The 19526-nt window shown below is 40.2% G+C and overlaps 1 protein-coding gene across 1 annotated transcript in view; it reads right to left on the bottom strand.

The window, feature by feature from the left end:
- EDDM13 (epididymal protein 13) overlaps positions 1-18002 on the bottom strand; it is a 32605-nt gene extending 14603 nt beyond the window's left edge. Inside the window, exons 1-2 of the mRNA XM_063089929.1 lie at positions 17918-18002; positions 15165-15182 (exon numbers count right to left, since the gene is read on the bottom strand). Coding sequence (XP_062945999.1) covers positions 15165-15182; positions 17918-18002 — 103 coding nt within the window. The remainder of the gene's footprint in view (positions 1-15164; positions 15183-17917) is intronic.
- Positions 18003-19526: the final 1524 nt, after the last annotated feature.

The raw sequence follows: 19526 nt of genomic DNA, 5'->3' as shown, positions 1-19526 counted from the left end.
GCTAAGAATGGACCCTTTGACAGAGATGAGAATGGGACCAAAGCAGAAGGGGGAAAATGTGAAACAAGAATCTTACGTTTCAGTACTGTTGACATCCGAGCAGCAAGGAGGACAGAATTCAGTAGGTGTCATTGGGCACCAACAGAAGCGTGGAGAGAACATAAAGAGAAAGGTGTTAATAATGTCTTCTTTCTGGCTCATCCCACCCTGCTGGTTCTCAAAAGAGATCCTCCCAAAGGAGAAAAATGAAAGTATCATCCAGATTTCATGGGATAGGCTGGGGGCCAGGGAGGGTGACTCTAGATACGCCTATGACACGACATTTATCCAGGTGGCCAGAATCCCCATATACCCAGTTTCTTTGGGGATTTATCTTCCAAAGATTAGGAAGATTATCAGAAAAGCATCTCCTTGACTCTCCATTGTTTTCTCTCATTTCTCTCTTGGTGGGTGAGGAGGGAGAAGGCTTTTGCTTCTTTTTGGACCTCACCTTTCAATAGCCTTCTCAACAAATGCGTGCAACTCAATACTTTCTTGTATTCTGGGGCAGTGGGCCTTAGTCTTTGAGAATCTGATAAAAAGCTTGGGGACCTGATACCCGGTCCTACATGTAGCCTCAGACCCACCTGCATCCCAGACACACACTCTCAACTTTCTATGCAACCACAGAGGGTGTGTGGAGCTTGCAACCCATCCTGAGCCTCCTTCGGAAACGGGGGCAGTAGATTGACAGTTTCTCTTGACCTGCATCCTAAATTGAGAAGAACTATCCTAAAATTCCCTTCTCTTTCTTATTCCTGTTTTCCCTAGTGTCTGAAAACATCCAAGTTACCCATACAAAGGGAAAAATATCTTACTTTTCACTGGAGGATGCAGCAGAACCAGCCATCAGGGAGTCAATATGGAAAACAGTGAGCAAGAGAGTAGAATCAACATTAACACCCTCCTTCCACCCCTGGTAAATTTGTTATCCCTTCATTAGATATGTTTAAAAATTATTTTGAACTTTTTATTGTGTGCCGTTAAAGTGAATTAAAATGGAGAAGAGGCCTGAAGAATCCCCGAGCAGACAAAGCAGTTAGGCCTCATAAGTGACCTTAACCTCGCCTGATTTGCAAAAAAAAAAAAAAGTGAAACTTAACTTTAGCTATTTCTTGTAAATGCCTGTGTTAAACAACTTAAGCTCAACCAATAAGAAGCAGGCAACAAACTTATAATTAAACTGGGGACTTTCCAACGGGATAGACCAAATAAGGCAACTGTATAACTAGAACCAATCAAACATGTTCTTTGCTTTTATTTCCATGTTCCTCCTTTAAAAGCTTCCCCCTTCGAGTTCCCTTGGTGACGCTCCCCAATCACTTCCTGTTTGGTGCTGCTCGATTCATGAATCGTTGTTTGCTCAAATAAACTCTTTAAATTTTTATAGTGCCTCAGTTTACCTTTTCAACAGTACTAATTACAGATTCACAAAACTGAAAAAATGGTATAGAGGGGTCCTGCATTCCCATCACCCAGCTTCTACCAGTGGGGGCATCTCACGGAACTACAGTATGTTTTCAAAACTGGTGAATTGACTCTAGCATGATACAATGAACTGGACTGCAGAACTAACTTAGATTTCACCAGTTTTTGCATGCACTCATATTTTCTTTTGTACTTTATTAAAAATTTATCTATTTCACAGTCATAGGGAGGCTATTTGAAAATAATGACATCGTTATCCTGTTTTATAAATAAAAAAAGGGAGATGCATAGAGTAAGGGGAAGGTGTTTCAGTTTAGAATGTTTAAGCATTGACCCCAAACAGGTGTATACTATTGAATTACTGCCCACAATCTCTAGGAGGGGGCTGAAAGTAGGATTTGAGATTCGAAGTGGGAAGTTAGGAGGGGAAAGCACCACTTCCTTCTTTGTGCAGCACATCCCAGTAAATGCTGATGGACCTTGCCTAGACAATCTGGAAGTCGAGTTAAATTTGGTGGGTCCATATGGGCAGGTTCCATGCATACAAGAATCATCACTTGGAAAGGGTGTTACAGACACAGCACTTCAAGCTTCATCCTGTGATGGAGTCCTCCTTCCACAGGTCTGAGGTAGGATCCTAGAACCTAATTTTAAACAAAGACCCTGAGAGGCATTGCTCTAGCTCAGAGGTCAATAAACACTTTCTGTAAAGGGCCAGATGGTAAATATTCATACTGTAGGCTTCGTGGGCCATGGGGTACCAGTCCCACAGACAATATGTAAGTGAATGGGTATGGCTGTGTGTCAATAACATTTTGTTTACAGAAACGGCAGTGGGCTGGGCTGTAGTTTGCTAAATCCTGCTTTTTGTTGGTGGTTCCCAGACCATCTGAACCAAATCATTAGAAACACCTGAGAAAGCTTTTGGAAAAAACCAGATTCCTAGCTCCTACCCTTTGGTATTCTCATGCAGAAGTTCCAAGTGGTACACAGAAATCTGTCTTTTTAAAAGAATTTTAGATGATCAACCAGTTTGGGGCAAGCACACTTTATAAATTGGGTTCTATCTGATTCACAGTGCAATTGTGAGAATTCAGTAATAAAAAAGAGGTAGGTGCTCCAATATTAGTTTTTTTTTTCTCCTCCAATGAGCAAAAATAACATGAATTAGTAGTTGTAGGAGGCACCCTTTCCTTCAATAAATATTTGTGTAGTACAATTGTGTGCCAGATATTTTTCTAGGCCATGGATGTAGAAAATGGACTACTCTTTGCCCTTGAGGAGCAGTACAGATGGTAAAAAAGTGTTCCCTCTCCATCTCACCGAAGCTGGAGTATATATACATCTATATTCAGAGACGACTGCTCCACTATCTCTCTTCCTTGAAGTTTCCCCTCCACTCTCTAAAGAGCATGGCCCCTTTCTATCCCCCAAACCACCACGTTTCCTTCTGGAAAGGTAACTGGGGTAAGCTCCTTCTCATCGTAGTAATTTATACACCAAGCGAGAGAGACATAACTTAGACTCAGTAATGTGCTCGAGCTGGCTTGCAAGAGACGGTTGCTGAAATTTCAGGAAGTCTACAAGCCAACTGTTAAACCATTAGTAGCTTGGAATCAGCCATGGTTACAGTATTGATACCATGGAAAATGGCAGTTGCTACAAGTCAGGGCTCCCTTCCCACCCACCCCCACAGAGATGTTTGTCAGACATTTACCAGCACACCGCAGCTTAGATTCTTCAGAGGAATCTGTGCGGATTCTGCTCCCGACTCCAGACCAATGGCTAAATGCCAGGACCTGAACCAACTCTCCCCAGAATTTTTTTAAAAAGGAGTGTCAAAGTTCAGAGGAGGTTATAAGAATCTAATTTCAGGGACACAAACTGTCACAGTACTTACTTTCTTCTTCTGTCTTATCTGGAGGCGAGAGTGCAGGCAGCCAGTTTCCAACAGAGGTGCAGAGTATAGAGAGAAATAGGCATTAAGAATCAGGCCCTAGACACCACCAAATAAGCATCCCTGACCAGTCAGAGTGGGGGGTGGAAATTCTACCGGAGATGAGGCAATGCAATGCACTCGCTTTCCAGGTGAAGACAGACTCAATTACACAGTCGCTCTTTCTCCTAACAAATACGGAGCAACTATTATGTGCTAGATATTAAGCAAGGTGTGGAGGACACAACGGAAAGTAAAGTGGGCAAGATCCATATGCCCAGGGACCTTACAGTCTAGTCAAAGAAGCAGGCAACAAAGACATTAATTGGGGTATAGGTGGGATGAATGTGATGGGCAGACCTACAGGGCATAGTGGAAACCTGTAAGGGGGTGATGGTTGCTGACCTTGAGGGGGAACCAAGGAAGGCCTCTTGGTGGAAGTGCTGTTGTGCCGGAGAACTGAAAGATGAGTAGGGGTTATCCTGGTGAAGAAATTTGGAAGGGGAGGGAGAAAAGCATCCCAGACAGAGGGAACACTGTAGGCGTGGTCCTGGATGGGAAGGAGTCTGGAACTTCTGAGGGATTGAAAGAGGCCCACAACAGGGGCACAAGAGTTGATGACCAGGGCACAGCATAGAGCCCAAGAGTATATCAGAAGCTAGATGATGCAGAACCACGTAGGTAATCTTAAAGACCTCAGACTTTATCCTAAGAACAGTGGAGCATCACGATACAATTTGGACCTGTGTTCAAATCCTGGCTCTTTCATTTAACTAGCTTTGTGACCTTTGGCAGCTTACTTCACCCCTTTGTGTTTCGGCCTCCTCATCATAAAAGTGAAATCATAATAGGGAAACCAATCATCCTGGTTTGCCTGGGACTAAAGGAGCCCCCAGAATGCTGAAACTGGAAATGTCCTGGGCAAACAAAGACAGGTTTGTCACTCTCTATGTTATAATGGCTTCTACCCCTCTTAGGGGAGTTATGAGGATTAAAATAAACAATGCAAGTGAACAATTGAAAATTCATTCGCTCTTTTAAGGTACTTAATGACTTAAAAAAATTTTATTGAATCATAATTGATTATACATATTTTGGGGGTTCAACATTGACCTATGTTGATCCAATCAATATTACTTGCAAATACATTGTTACAAATCATACTTATTCTTTATGCCCCTAGTTCAATCTCTCCCCATCGACTTTCTTATCAGCTGCCACTTTTCCTCTGATCTGCATCTTTCTGGGCCCCAGTTTCACCATCCGTGTACTGAGTCAGATGATCTCAGTCCCATGAACCTATGACTCCCACCTCATCCACCCTCAACTCCAAGCTGTTATTATACCCGATTATGACTCTATTAGATCGAACTTTGGCTTCATGACAGGCACTTCACATGTGGAATTAGAATAGTTTGCTTTTCATAAAGTCCAGCTGCCTTCTAAGGAGGGAGGTCCTGGTACACAGAGGGCTGATATTCATGGGTTAGGTGGCTTATCTGGGCATAGGAGTCAAGAAGAGCTGAATTATTCAGCTTGTTCTAAGAAAAAGGATTTGGGGCTTCACAGGTGATGTGGGAGGGAGGAAAGGAGAGAAGAAAAGGAAAAGAGAGGTGAGAAGAGTTGGTAAAATGGGGGGAAAACCACCTACTCAAAGTCGTGACTGTTTCTGACACTCTAATCTTCATCAAAGATCACTAGTTTTAGGTACAGACTGATTTTTTTGTAGAAACCAGTGAAAGAGAGTTCTACTTCAGGTTGATGGGAAAACAGAGCACACAGTTGTTTATGCACTCCAGGTGGAGAGAGCTGAGGAGCTGTTACCTTAGAAGTAGCGGAGACCACAGGGAGGGTTTCAGACTCCAGAATCCATGCAATGGTGAGGGTGGGGGAAGTTGAACCAATTTTAACCAACTCTCTAATACCTGAGTTTTTCATTCATTTAATCATAATCTCATAACCACACTGTGTAACGTGTGCTACTGACCCTGCTTTACAGACTCGTCCTTGGTCACACATGCCGATAATTAATGGAGCTGGATTGAAACTCCGTGTCCATCTGTTCTGGCATTCACTCTGCAGGCATCTCTAGCAGTGAGATACGAACCCTTCGTGATGTCAATAATATCTCAGCTGAACACGGATTCACCTTTAACTCCTTGGGTACCATGTGCTGAGAAAAGTTTTCCCTTTCCAATTTTTTTTTTTCAACTGGAGAGAAAGTCTCAGAATGGTGCCAACTTGTCTTTAACACCTCACTAACACTTGCTTATTTTCCTTTCTACCAAAGAGAGAGATGAGCCTTCTGATGAAAAGTCTCAATAGAAAGTGATATCTAGCTATAATTTGATAATGCTTTGTTTTCATTATATTAGTCCTCACGATTGTCTTCTCATGACAAGTGATACTGATTTTCCACTTACTCAGATGATGTAAACTTTCCTTTTCAAGTTTACCTATTTAAGGAAAAAACTGTGAGTCCATTTAAAGAAAAATAAAAATGAGAGTACTGGCAGTACATGAGTGTAGCAAAAACTCCTATTGGGGTTTAGTCTGTCTGTGAAAACATATGGGCCAAATTTTTTGACCACCACATTATCAAAAATTAAAAAGTTAGATAATGTCCCATGTTACCAAACATGTGGGGAAATAGGCATTCTCACAGGCTGCTTATAGGAGTGTAAATTTATTAAGCTTCTGTCCATATTTAAAGTGAGGATGCCCTTTGACCTAGCCATTTTCCCTTTGACCTAGCCATTTTCCTTTTAGAAACTTAATAGATATGTATTTGCAAAACTGAGAAGAGCAATGATTGTATAAGGATGTTCATTGTAGCATTGTTTGTAATGGCGTGAAAACAAATCAAAACAAAATTGAAATCAACATATATTAGGAAAAAAACTAAATATCATGAACTGGAGACTCATTAAATTATAAGAGTATGAATAAAGTACTATTCAGGTATTTGAAAGAAAGAGGAAGCCAGCCCGTGGCTCGCTTGGGAGAGTGCGGTGCTGATAACACCAAGTCAAGGGTTAGGATCCCCTTACTGATCATCTTAAAAAAGGAAGGAAGGAAGGAAGGAAGGAAGGAACGAACGAACGAACGGGTAAAGCTCATACTGCTGAAACACATAATACTTTAATATTTTTAACTGGAAAAGTTAAGAATATGCATTCACGCTTAAGCATTTTTTGTGAGAATACACAAGAGACTAGTAATGGTGCTTGCTTCTAGACAGTAGAACTGGGGATGGGATAAAAGGATGATTTTGACTTTTATTTTATGTTTCCTTAATGTTTTCCCATATGCATACACTATTTTTAAAACTTAAGAAATCCACAGCTTAATAATTATTAGGTAAAATTCTAGCTGTAACCACATATAGCAATAAAGATTTTCATTACATCAGACTCAAATAAACAAAAGAATAGGCTGGATAATTTCTGAGATGTTTTAGACTCTAAATAAAAGCATAAATGACTCAGTAAGTCTGCATTACCTTGTAGACAAGAGAAAAGAAAGACCAGTACCAAAGGATATAATCCCAACACTTACCATCTGGTGACAATCTGTTCATCAGACCTGAGGAAGAAGGCATACAAATGATGTGCACACACAATAGAAAGAAATATTCTTAATTGATAGATTTTCCCAGTTCAACAGATTTAACAAACTCTTCTTTGGGAAGTGTGGCTATAATGACTCAGGCATGATTTACAGTTTCCTCCATATGCCCACTGTGAAGGTTAATTGGTTGAGTCTAGGTGTAAACGTGGTTAGATGAAGGAATGCTGAGAAACCTGGTAAATCTATCTTTTTAAGTGTGTTCATGAGGGTGTTTCCAGCAGAGATTAGTATGAAAGTCTGAGTGGTCTGGGTGGGAAAGACCCACCCTCAATGTGGGTGGGAACCGTCCAATCCGCTGGGGGTCCGGAGAGAACAAAAGACAGAGGAAAAAAGTGAATCTCTCAATCCACTGGAGCTGGGATACACTCTTCTCTCCTGTCCGTGGACATCGGAGCTCGAGACTCTTCAGTTTTTGGGTTCCAGGACTTACACCAAGGACACCATCAGCTTCCCTGGTTTTAAGGCCTTTGGACTTGGACTGAGCCATGTTACCAGCATCCAGTTTATAGACAGCCTATTGTGCGACTTTTCTTCACAATCACATGAGCTAATTCCCCTAATAAATCTCTCTCATATGATTATAACATATCCTATTGATTCTGTCTCTCTGGAGAACCCGACTAATACATCCACCAACCCCTTTTCCTAGCTCCACCATAGCAGGCATCACTTGTCTCTAATCTAATTTCTGTTTACTTATATCTATTCCCCACCAGAATCTGAGTTTCTAAACAGTAAGCATATAAGATCCACCTTCTGGTTTCCACCACACAAGCACAAGTCCAAGCACATACCAGGTGCTCATTCTTAGTCCAAGTTTCCCACCAAAGTTTACAGTGTAAAGGCATCGTGAACATTGAAAGGTATTTACCTAAGATCCCTGATAGCAGCCCATCCAGAAGGAAAGTTGGTGTGGTGACCAAGGTTGCAGTTGTGCCACAGAGTGTTGGCCCGGAGGGGTCACAGAGATGAAGCCATATTTAGAAAACCAAAAAGCAAGATCAGTTTCTGGAGTCTGGGAACAGGTTGTCAAGTACAGTCCACAACTGGGGGTGGTGAGCAGTTAGGAACTAAGACTCAGAACCCTTCGAGATTATTGAGAGCCCCGTTGCATTTGATGCAGCAGAGAGCTTAAAAGAGCTAGAGAAGGGGTTGGAAAGGCAGTCGTGGACTGTTCTTCAGTCATACTAGCAAAAGAAGAAAAGATTATTCTTCATTTACTCTAGAAAGACATGCCAAGCTCTCTACTTCTTTTTGCTTTACACCAGCCTTCTGAGATCAGAGTATTGTCATTTGCTGCTGAGGAGGATAGGTGAAACTCCAAGACCTCATTTGCAAATTCCTGTGCAGCTGGTGAGTGAAAGAGCAAGAATTCAAACTCAGATCTTTCCGACTTCCTCTATATATCTCTATTTCCACATCCACAAAATGGGAATGTTAATTGAGATAAGGCTTTCTGCATACTGAGGAATCTTACTTTGTTAATGGAAAGTGCTGTGTTTATGTAACTCACAAAACATATCCTCCATATCACTTAAAATCATCTGGTAGTCCATGCCTAATGTTGTCAGGAATATTGGAGTGGGGGTTGAATGTTTGATAGCAATGCTATATATTTTACTAATGAGGTGGTCTTGGGCTGATCAATGAACTCTTTGTGACTCTACAAAATGGAAATATTAACTGCCTTTTGGAGCTGTGGTGGTGATGAAGAAAGATATTGCATATTGAGTACTTCGCCTAGTTCCTGGTCCAAGGTAGTATTCAGTAAATGTTAGAAATAGTAATATGAGCCAAGTGGTAATTAAAAAAAAATAATGATGATAATAATCACATTCACGTAGATGTGTGTGTGTGTGTGTGTGTGTGTGTGTGTGTGTGTGTGTGTGTGTAGTGGGGGGAGGGGCATAGAATCAGGAAGAGCTGCTGAACCCTGGATATCTTGGGTTGAGCTGAAAATGTTTTACACCTGTTACTGCATTTAGCCTTGTGAAGTAGGCACAGAGAGGTGAAATGTCTTCTCCAAGATTGGCAAGCTAGGAAAGGGCAGAATTGGGCCCTGAATATAAAGAAACCTGATGCTGAGCTTTGTGCCTTCTCTACAGGTCATCATCTCACTTCCTGGCTTAGTCTCCTGCCTCCAAAACTTAAACAAACTCAATTACAAAGCCATAGTCTCATTCCATTGAGCTTGTTCCTGATTGCCATTTATAACAATTATTAAATAATGATGATGGTGATTTTTTCTACCTGATCATCAAAGCAGAGATGGAAATAAAGGTGTTTGGCCAAATATTAGATCTCAGGTAGACTACATTTAGCTCTCTAACCTAATGGCTTTCCTTTAATCATATATGGACCGTCCTGAAGCTTGGACCAACAAAAAGTGCTCAATTTCTGGGCAACTGGCTTTTTTGGCGGGGAGGAGTCATGGAACGAGGGAGGTAGTATTTCATTTTTTATCAAAGGAGATGTTCCAGTGCTCAATTTTTCTAGTTCCTAGATTAGAAGCTGAGCTGTGGACAGCCAGGAGAAGAAAAGTTGCTTTTCTCCATCCACTGGAGAAATTATCCCTGTAGGACAAAGTTTGTAATCAGAACCAAGAGGGAAAGAGACGAAATGAGAAACTCACCTTTCAGTACTGTCGGCATGCACGCGTAGGAAGGAGAGAACCAGTGGTGGCCAGTGGAGATCATTTTGCCAATAAAATTTCAGGGAGAATATGAAATAAATTAAGACAACCTTTGTACCTCATTGCACCCCATATATCCTGAGATAGAGTAGGGAATCAGAATTGGGCTCTGTACCCATTCCAAGGGTACTGGGCCCCTCTGGAGAAACATTTATCCCAGACATCAGAAACCCCAGGGGTACAAGTTGCCTGAGGCATCCAAACCCTCCCCTCTGCCCTGAATTTCCGGAGGTTAGCAGAAGGACGGTCTCCCTAGCAACTAATGGCCATCTCACTTCTCAACCGGAGACCAGGATGGTTAATTCTTGAAAAGGAAGAAGGCTCTTCTAACCTGCACCATATTTTCCCGTCTAAAACCCACCAAGGAATACACATGATCTAATCCAGCTTTACGTTCTAGAGCAAAGGTTCCTAACTTGTGTTAGGTCATTGATCCCACTGAAAATCTGATCAATTTCTATATTCCCAGAAAATCATGCAAGTTCTCTTTTTCTTTCTCTGTCTCACACACGGTTTTACACATGATTACAGAGGCTCGTTGGTCCCCATGAAGGCCATACAGTGCACCCCTCTTCCCCAGTGAACTGCAGATTCTGGACTAAGAGGCTATGTTTGAATTGAGAGCATCTCTCTGAAGCTGCCCGGGGTTGAATGTGACAGTCAGCAGTTTTGCCTCTTCCTTTCACTCCCTTCCTTCTCTGGGTTGAAGGGCTCCCCACTTATGTAGGGAGAAGGAGATATGACTTACAGTTTACTGGGAGAAGCAACGCAACCGGGAGTCAGTGAATGAACATGGAAAATAAAAGCAAGGAAGAGAGTCAGATTAATATTAACATGATCCATCTGAGTTAATTTTCACTCACACTTTTTATTCCTCATAGAACCTACATTTGCCTATTGTTATACAGGGAGGGATTTTAATGAGAGACTGTTTTTATGTAGTATATCACATATAATCTGACAAAGATTAGTACAGTGATAACACTGCATTATCAACAGTGTTGGGAAAACTTTTTAAATCTTACAGTCGTAGAAATTAATCTTGCAGACATATATCTATTTATCTAGACAGACAGAGACACACACATACACACGGGGAGTCTTCAAGAAGTTCATGGTTCATGGAAGGATTTGTATCATCTTTTAATTCTATTTTTTCATGAAAATTTTGAAGTACCCTTGTACGTGTGTGTGCGCATACAAGAGCACTTCAAAAAGTTAATGAAAAGATTCATACTATCTTTCAATTCTATTTTTCCATGAACTTTTTGAAGTACCCTCATATATACATTATATATAATGATATATATGATTATATCTATATCTACTTATCTATCTATACAATTTTTGAATGTGTTTCCCAAAAACCATACGTTAGAAACTTAATCCCGAATGCAACAGTGTTAGCAGCGTTGGGAGGTGGGGGCCTAATGACAAGCGTTTAGGTCATGAGGACTCTACCCTCATGAATGGATTAATGCCAATTGTAAATGGGCTTGAGGCTTCGAATCTCTCTCTTTCTCTCTTTTTGCCCTTCCACTAAGGGATAACACAGAAAGAAGGTCTTCAACAGAAGCCAGCCAACTCGATCTTGGACTTCCCAGCCTCCAGAATTGTTAGCCAATAAATTTAAGGTCATTACAAATTACTCAGTCTCAGGTATTTTTTTATAGCAGCACAAAACAGACTGAGACACCAGGTGTATCTAGATATACACTCGTATGTATCTATACAGGTACCTACATAAGTAGATATATATAGAGAGAGACATAATCATACACATGTATACATATATGTAATCCTATAGGTAAATAGATATTGCTCACATGTCTGATTTCATATAAGATTTTTTTTGAAGCATTGTTTAAAATGGCAAACTATTGGAACAAACTGAGTGCCCATCAGTTATGGACATTCACACAAGAAATATTACGCAGCTAAAAATAAGTAAAATATTAAGAATGCTCTGTATGGACTGACATGAAGTGACCTTCAGGATGTATTGCTAGATGAAAAAAGTAAGGTGTATGATGCAGAACAGTGTGAATACTATGTTGTCTTTTGTGTAAAAATAGAAATGAAGATTTTGAATATATAAATACATACTCGTTTCTACTTGCATAAACTCTCTCTGGAAGGATCCATAAGGAACAAGTAATATTGGATTGCTTTAGGGAGAAGAACTGGGTAAATAGCTTGGTAAGAAAGTATTTCCAGTATAACCTTGAGAACTTTTTGAATTCTAAACCATGGAAATCTTATTTTAAATAGAAATAAAATATTTTAAGTTAAAATAACATAATGCTTGAAATCAAATATCTAATTATTAATTTAAATATTATTAAATGTGACTACAAATGGTATTTAAATTAGTAATTTAAATAATATACTAATAATTTATGAGAGTACTTCAAAAATTCATTTAATTAAAGCAGCATAAGTTTTTACATAAAAATAAAAATAAATTGTGACTCATGAGATGTTTGCATTTATTTAGATTTAGAATTTCAGTTTTTGAAGACAGAAAGGAGCTAGCATAAGCTAGTTTTTTAGGTATAAAGAACCCAAAGCGTTACCTGAGGGCATTTTGACTCGCTAGGTCTAGTGTGGGGATTAAATATTTTAAAAGCTTCCCAAGTGATCCTGATGATGGGTGGTCCTGTATGAGGATTCAGAGCTTTGGCCACCTCAGACCCATATGGAACATTTACTATTTTGAAAATTAAATTGCATGACGTATTTTAAGTTCTCAGGACGTGCTAGATGCTTAAATTATATTGGTTACCTTCCTCTCCTTTCAATCTGAAATAACAACGTTAACTTATATGCACAGTGCTTTCCATTTTACAAAGCCCTTTCCCATTATACAGTCCCACTGAGCGCTGGGACTTTTCCTAGGCTATAGGAATAAACAGATGAGTAAAAGACAGCCCCTGCCCTCTAGGCACTTACAGTCTTGCAGTCTAGTAGGGGTGGGAAAGAGAGACATCCTTTCCCCTCCTATAATATGGAGCAGCAATTCTCAAAGTATTATTCAAGGGCCACTGGGGGGTCCCTGAGACATTTCAGGAGGTGTGATGGTTGAGCAACCTGACTGAATTAAGGGACACCCACATAGCTGGTAAAGCGTTATTTATTCTTAATCATTGCATTGATGATTTTCAGCGCTTTAGTAGGCACACAGCCAGTTCCTGTTCTGCTGAAAGGGAAGCCCAGGTGGTTTGGCATGTGATTAGAATAACTGAGCTGTCCCACGTGTCTCTGTAAGGGTGTTTCTGGAGAAGTCCGGTGTGCGAGTCAGTGGACTGCGTGGTGAAGATCTGCCCGCAGTGTGGACAGGCACCATCCAGTTGGCTGAGGTCTGGAGCGAACAAAGAGGTGAAGGAAGGGAGAGTTCTTGCTCTTTTCTGGACCTGGGATGCCCTTGTTTTTCTGTACCTGGGATGCCCTTGTTTTCCTGCCTTTGGATATCAGAACTCAAGGTTCTCTGGCCTTTGAGACTCTAGGACTTGCACAAGCAACACCGCCCCCGCCCTGCATCCCTGGCTCTTGGGCCTTTGTGGCCTTCGACTGAGAATTACACCACTGGCTGCCTTGATTTGGAGACTTTTAAACCTAGGGCTGGCCAGTTAGCTCAGTTGGTTAGAGCGCCACCTTATAATACCAAGGTCAAGGATTCAGATCCCCTTATAGGCCAGCTGCCAAATAAATAAATAAATAAAAGACATACCTGAGGCCTTTGAGCTTGGACTGAGCCATGCTACCAGTTTCCCTGGGTCTCCAGTTTGCAGCCTCCATAACTGAGTGAACCTAATAAATCCCTTATCATGTATTTATCTGTCCTGTCTCTCTCTGGAGAACACTGACTAAAACAGGGGGCCTGCGTGACCTCTTCCTTTTCAGCTCACTATCTGTGTGATTGAATTTCATTTGTTTCAACTGAAATAACACATCACAACAGATTGAATGCAGAAGCAGAAATAAGAATCCACTGTTTTATATTAAGCCAGACATTGGAGAGATTTCAAAAATGTAAAATAATACCTCTTTTCTCACCAAATTTTTTGGTTTGAAAAAAATAGTCATTTTATTAAAATATTTTATTTATATTAGTGTGTTGTGTGTTTATTATACCTATTTTTATGAAGTTATTTATTTATTTATTTTTTATGAAGTAACATTTTAATAATAACTTTATTGAGGTAAAATTTACACACCATACAATTCACCAATATCAGTGGTTTTTAGAATATTCAGACGTGTGCAACTACCACTACATAAATTTTAGAGCATTTCATCACCCCCCAAAAAACCCTACATACCTTAGTCATCATCCCACAATTCTCCCACTCCCCAGCCCCCGGCAACCACTAACGTATATTCTGTCTCTATGGATTTGCCTATTCTGGACGTTTTATATGATATCATGTAATCAGATGTATCTGGTCTTTTATGACTGGCATCTTTCACTTAGCGTATTGTTTTTGAGATTCATTCATGTTGTAGCATGTATCAGTACTTTATTTGTATGGCTTTATAATATTTCACCATAAGCATAGATCACATTTTGTTTATCCATTAATCAACTGATGGACAGTTGAGTTATGTCCACTTTTTGGCTCTTACAAGCTGCTGCAAACATTTGCATACAAGTGTTTGTGAGGACTTATGCCTTTCTTTCCCTTGGGCATATACCTAGGAGAAGAATTGCTGGATAACTCAATGTTCAACATTTTGAGAAGCTGCCAGACTGTTTTCCAAAGCCATTGTGCCATTGTACATTCCCACCAACTGTATATGAGGGTTCAAATTTCTGCACATCTCCTGGTCAACACTTACCATCTATCTTTTTGAATATAACTGTCTTAGTAAGTCTGAAGAGGTATCTCATTGTGGTTTTGATTTGCATTTTCCTGATGGTTAATGATGTTGAACATCTTTTTGTGTGTTTATTGGCCATTTGTATAAATAAATATTTTTAAGTTAAAAATCATTCAATTTATAATAAGGTAAATATAAAAAGACATAACCCATATTTAAAAAAACACCAAAACTCTTTGGGGTTCTCAATAATTTTTAAGAGTGTTCAGAGTCCTTGAGACCATAAAGTTTGCAAATTGCCAGCAACGGTGAGTGTGGGTCAAGGTGTCATTCTAGTGGAGATCTCCCTGCCTTCTTTCTTCCCCGATAAGATCTCTCCTTTCTCCTACTGTGCCTCTCTTCTCCAGACAAAAGGAGGGGAGCTCTTTTAGTTGTGATATAAGACAAAGATGGCAGCAGCTTACTTTTACTAATTATGTACTGACCCCCAAGGCAAAGTCTGTGTACAAGATCCAAGTCCCTCCCTTCCCCAGAATTCCCAGAGAGTTCTCAAGATCCAAAGGAATCTGAGAAGAGCTAGCTATGGGAACACAAACTTGGGGTTTTAACAGTTCTTACTTTTTTCTTCAATTGCAACTGGAAGCAAAAGCATCAGCCATCCAGATCACCATCAGGTCAGGGAGGAGGTAGCAGAGAAAGAATTCAGCATTAGATTCAGATAACTGCAATAACCAAGAAGACCAAAGCCGGACGTATCCCTGGACACTCACTTTTTGTATCAGTAAAGTATTTGGGTTCATCCATTTGTTCATCCACTCATGTATCCACTCATCCATCCACCCACTCATCCATCCACCCACTCACCCACCCACCGTCCATCCATCCATCCACCATCTATGCAACCAACATTCGTTTGATACATAGTCTGGGCACTGGCCTGTGCTTGGTGCTAGAGACACAGATAAATCAGACTCAGTTCCTGCTCTGTAGGCATTTGCAATGCTGAATGGGAAGAGAGATGTGGGTATAGGAGTAAACAGGAAATTCCAAGCCCTGTTCTCATGGAACTTGCAACCTATGGATGTCTGCAACATCTTATGGCACTTCAGACTTATCATGTCTGAAATAGAACTTGTGGTCATCACCTTTCCACCCATCAAAAATAATCATTTAGGCAGGCTGGTTACCTCACTTGGTTAGAGTTTGGTGCTGATAACACCAAGGTCAAGGGTTCAGATCCCCTTGCTGGCCAACCCCCAAAAGAGGAAGAAGAAGGAGGAGGAGGAGGAGGAGGAGGACGAGACTCTTTTAACGAAATAAATATCCATAAGTTCACACTGATATAAATAAATACTCAAATAAATAAATGGGGGAGAAGGATCACCTTTCCTTTACAGAGGAATTCCAGTTAATACATGTAGAAGGAATAAGGGAAATAGAAAATCGCCATTGGAGAAAAGCGATAGTAATCATTTCTGCAGGCAAGATCCACAGATGGTTGCTAAAATTAGTGGGCACACATGGAAGGAGAAACAGGATGTTTGCATAGTTGCAAAGGAATTCCCTCAGCATATTTATTAATTACAAGAGAGAAAATAGTAACTTAACAGTGGAAAAATCTGGCAGATACCACCTTCACCAAGTAATCAGAGTTAACATCACAGTAACAAAAGGCATCAACATCATGTGATCTCTGATATAATTTGCCAATAAGGGCATAACACCACTTCCGTAGTATTTCTGCCCCAAACGCATGACCTCAATCTGATCACAAGAAAAGTTCAGACAAAGCCACATTGAGAGACATTCTGCAGAATAAGTGACCAGAGCTCTTCAAATGTTTCAAGGTCATGAAAGACCAGGAAAGACTGACGAACTTCAATCACACATTCTAAGAATGAATCACAAGACTAAGGGAGACACGATAACAAAATGCAACATGGGATCCTGGATTGAATCCTCAAATAGAATACTTTTTCCATTAGAGCAAAAATTAGTAAAATTTGATCGAGGTCTGTAATTTTGTTCATAGCTTTGTGTTAGTGTGAGCTGTTGGTTTTGATCATTATGCTGAGGTTAGATACGATGTTAACAACAGGGGAAACTGGGTGAAGAATATTCAGGAACTCTATTTTTGTGCCTTTTTGGTAGTCTAAGAGGATTTCAAAATAAAGTTTTAAGAAATCTGTTGCTTGTACCAACCAGCCACAAATAAATAAATAAACAAACAAATAAATAAATAAATAAATAAATAAATAAATAATAAGAATAAAAAATCTGTTGCTCTACAGACCTTTCTTATCCCAGTTAAGGGCAGCTTCAATCACCCAGTTGCAAATATATATACACATACATACACACACACATATATGTATATAAACACACACACACATGCGTAACCCCTAAATATGATACTCCCTTGCTAAAAATCCTTAAACAGCCTCTTTTTGCCTTTAGGGTAACATCCAAAATCCTATATATGACCCACAAGACTTTGCACGTCCTAGTTTCTGCCTCGTTTCCATCCTTACTTGTAACAATCCCCACCCACCATGCTCTTCCCTTTGTCCACCATGCTTCTGACATACTGGCTTCTTTCAGATTCTTGAAGGGACTCAGTGCCTTCTGCCCCAGGAATTTGCACATGCAGTTTTCTCTGCCTGGGACAGTCTCCCCTAATTCTTTAGCTCCAACTCCTTGTAGAGGTCTTTCCTCAAATGTCACTTTTCCAGAGAGGCCTTCTCTGAATCCCCGCACTAGAATGTGTTTATTTGCTTAGCATGGGAGTTCATGAAGAGAGGACTATGTCCGTCTTTTTCATAGTGTATTCCCAGCATTAAGCATGTGTAACAAACCAGGAACTGAATAAACATTTGTGGATAGAATAAGAAAGTAGGAACTCAGCTTTGTGACAGGACTTAAGTCCTCTTCCTAATATATTCTTTGGTGTCTTTACGTTGCAAAGGTCTGGAGTCTCACTACAAGTCTCCAACTATAATAATGTTAACTCCCAGGCACTACAAAAATATAACCTCATCAGTGACACGCAACAGTCCTATGAACTGGGGATTCTAACCTTCATCACCCCGATGAGGACAGCAAAGCTAATAGAAGCAATGTCTGTCCCCGCAAAGTCACAAAGAGTCATTGATAAAAGCCAGGATGTAGACACAATCTATGTCCAAGGGCAGGGGCTACCGGACCCAGGACTCATCCACCTCACTGTCTCCACCAAGGGAATTGAGAATGCCTAAACCTGAAGCAAGGAGTCTGGTTAGACTTCAGGAGGCCCTATCTGAATTCAGCTCATGGGATCCTCACCATTGTAAGGAGAAATTGTAGGGGAGACCAGGAGCAGGTGAAAGCATTACCTTCACGAGGAACACAGGCTTCTGCCAATCCCAGGAAAAGCAGAACCAGAAGGGACATCTTCAGAAATGGCTCTGATCTGCACATAGCGGGGCCAAAATTGAGCTTGATGTTCTTCTTTCAGGATGAACAGGACTCTGGTCACCCACTGTCTTCCCAGGCTCCAAGGGCAAAACTAACATCCCACACATGCCCTCCAGCTCACCTGGAGGCTGGCTGATAACCAGACCTGTGCTCACACAGCCAAGTACTGATGAAGGAACTGCTTCTTCCCATTGGGATCTGCTTAATTACATTAGAGGAACATTCTAGAATAATTTTATGCTAAGCATAATGCTTGTCATTCTATGACCCTCAGGCCAAATTCTCCCTGTCTGTTGTCTTTGTAGGGCTCATAACCTAAGAATGATTTTTACATTTTTAAATAGGGAAAAAAAGACAAAAGAAAAAGAAGATTTCATACCATGTGAAAAATAGATCAAATGTGAATTCCAGTGTCCACAAATAAAGTTGTAATAGAATACAGCCATGCCCATTCCTTTATGTATTGTCTACGGCAGAGTTGAGTAGCTGTGACAGGGGCTGTCTAGCCCATAATGCCTAAAATATTTTCTGTCTGGCCCTTTACAGAAGTTTGTGGACCCCTGTCCTAGACAAATTGTAAATTTTAGAAAAAACACCAAAGCAAACAACACCACCTATCGTACTTCTACTCAGAGATAAGTATAATCTTTACATTTTTGTTGTATTCCCTTCTAAAGACGTCCATGCATGTCTCCAGCACTTACCAGCTATGTGCCCTGAGCAAGTTACTTAACCACTTTGTGGTTCAGGTTCCCATCTATAAAATGAGCATAATGGTATTTTCAACCTCATAGTATTGTTGAAAAGATTAATCGCATTATATCTCTAAAGCTTATAGAACAAAGCACAGATTCTCTCTCTCTCTGAATATATTAAGAATGTGGTAAAGTATATATCCCATATATACATATACTTTATATATGTATATTATATATGTGATACCTAATATACCCCTGCACATCTTATGATCATTTTATGCATAAAGTATTTAAACTGCTTTATTACTTATGCACAATGTATAATTTAGATCAAAGCTGACATAAGCCAAATTGGAATTTCCCAATAGGGGTTATTTCTATGGAAGTTAATGGGTATTTTAAGAGAGAAGGAAAAAAATGCACCATGATTACATAATTTCAGGAATACTGGGTTGCAGAAAATTTAACATCTCACAGCCTTTAATAACTAAAGGAAATTGTAAATATCCAAGAAGAAGGGTATAATATAGGTCATTTCCCAAAATTATTTGCTCATAAAGCTTTTTATTTTGAAAATGATAATAATACATTTAAAATAGCATTTGTCATGCTTCTGGTCAAGATGGTAAAATAGACAGTCCCCAGCATCACTCTTTCCCACAAATCAACCAATTTATAACTTTTAAAAAGCAACACAGATGTGGCTGCTACAGATCACGGGAAGAGGAGAGACCTATGGAGTGCACAAAGGCGGGAGAAGCCATGACCGCTCTGACCATTTCGAGCCCCGGCTGCTTCAAGCCTGGAGCTGTTGAGTGCACAGAGCAGG

This window comes from Cynocephalus volans, chromosome 3, assembly GCF_027409185.1.
Source record: "Cynocephalus volans isolate mCynVol1 chromosome 3, mCynVol1.pri, whole genome shotgun sequence".
NCBI classification, from domain to species: Eukaryota; Metazoa; Chordata; class Mammalia; order Dermoptera; family Cynocephalidae; genus Cynocephalus; species Cynocephalus volans.
This window is presented reverse-complemented; position numbering and strand designations above follow the sequence as displayed.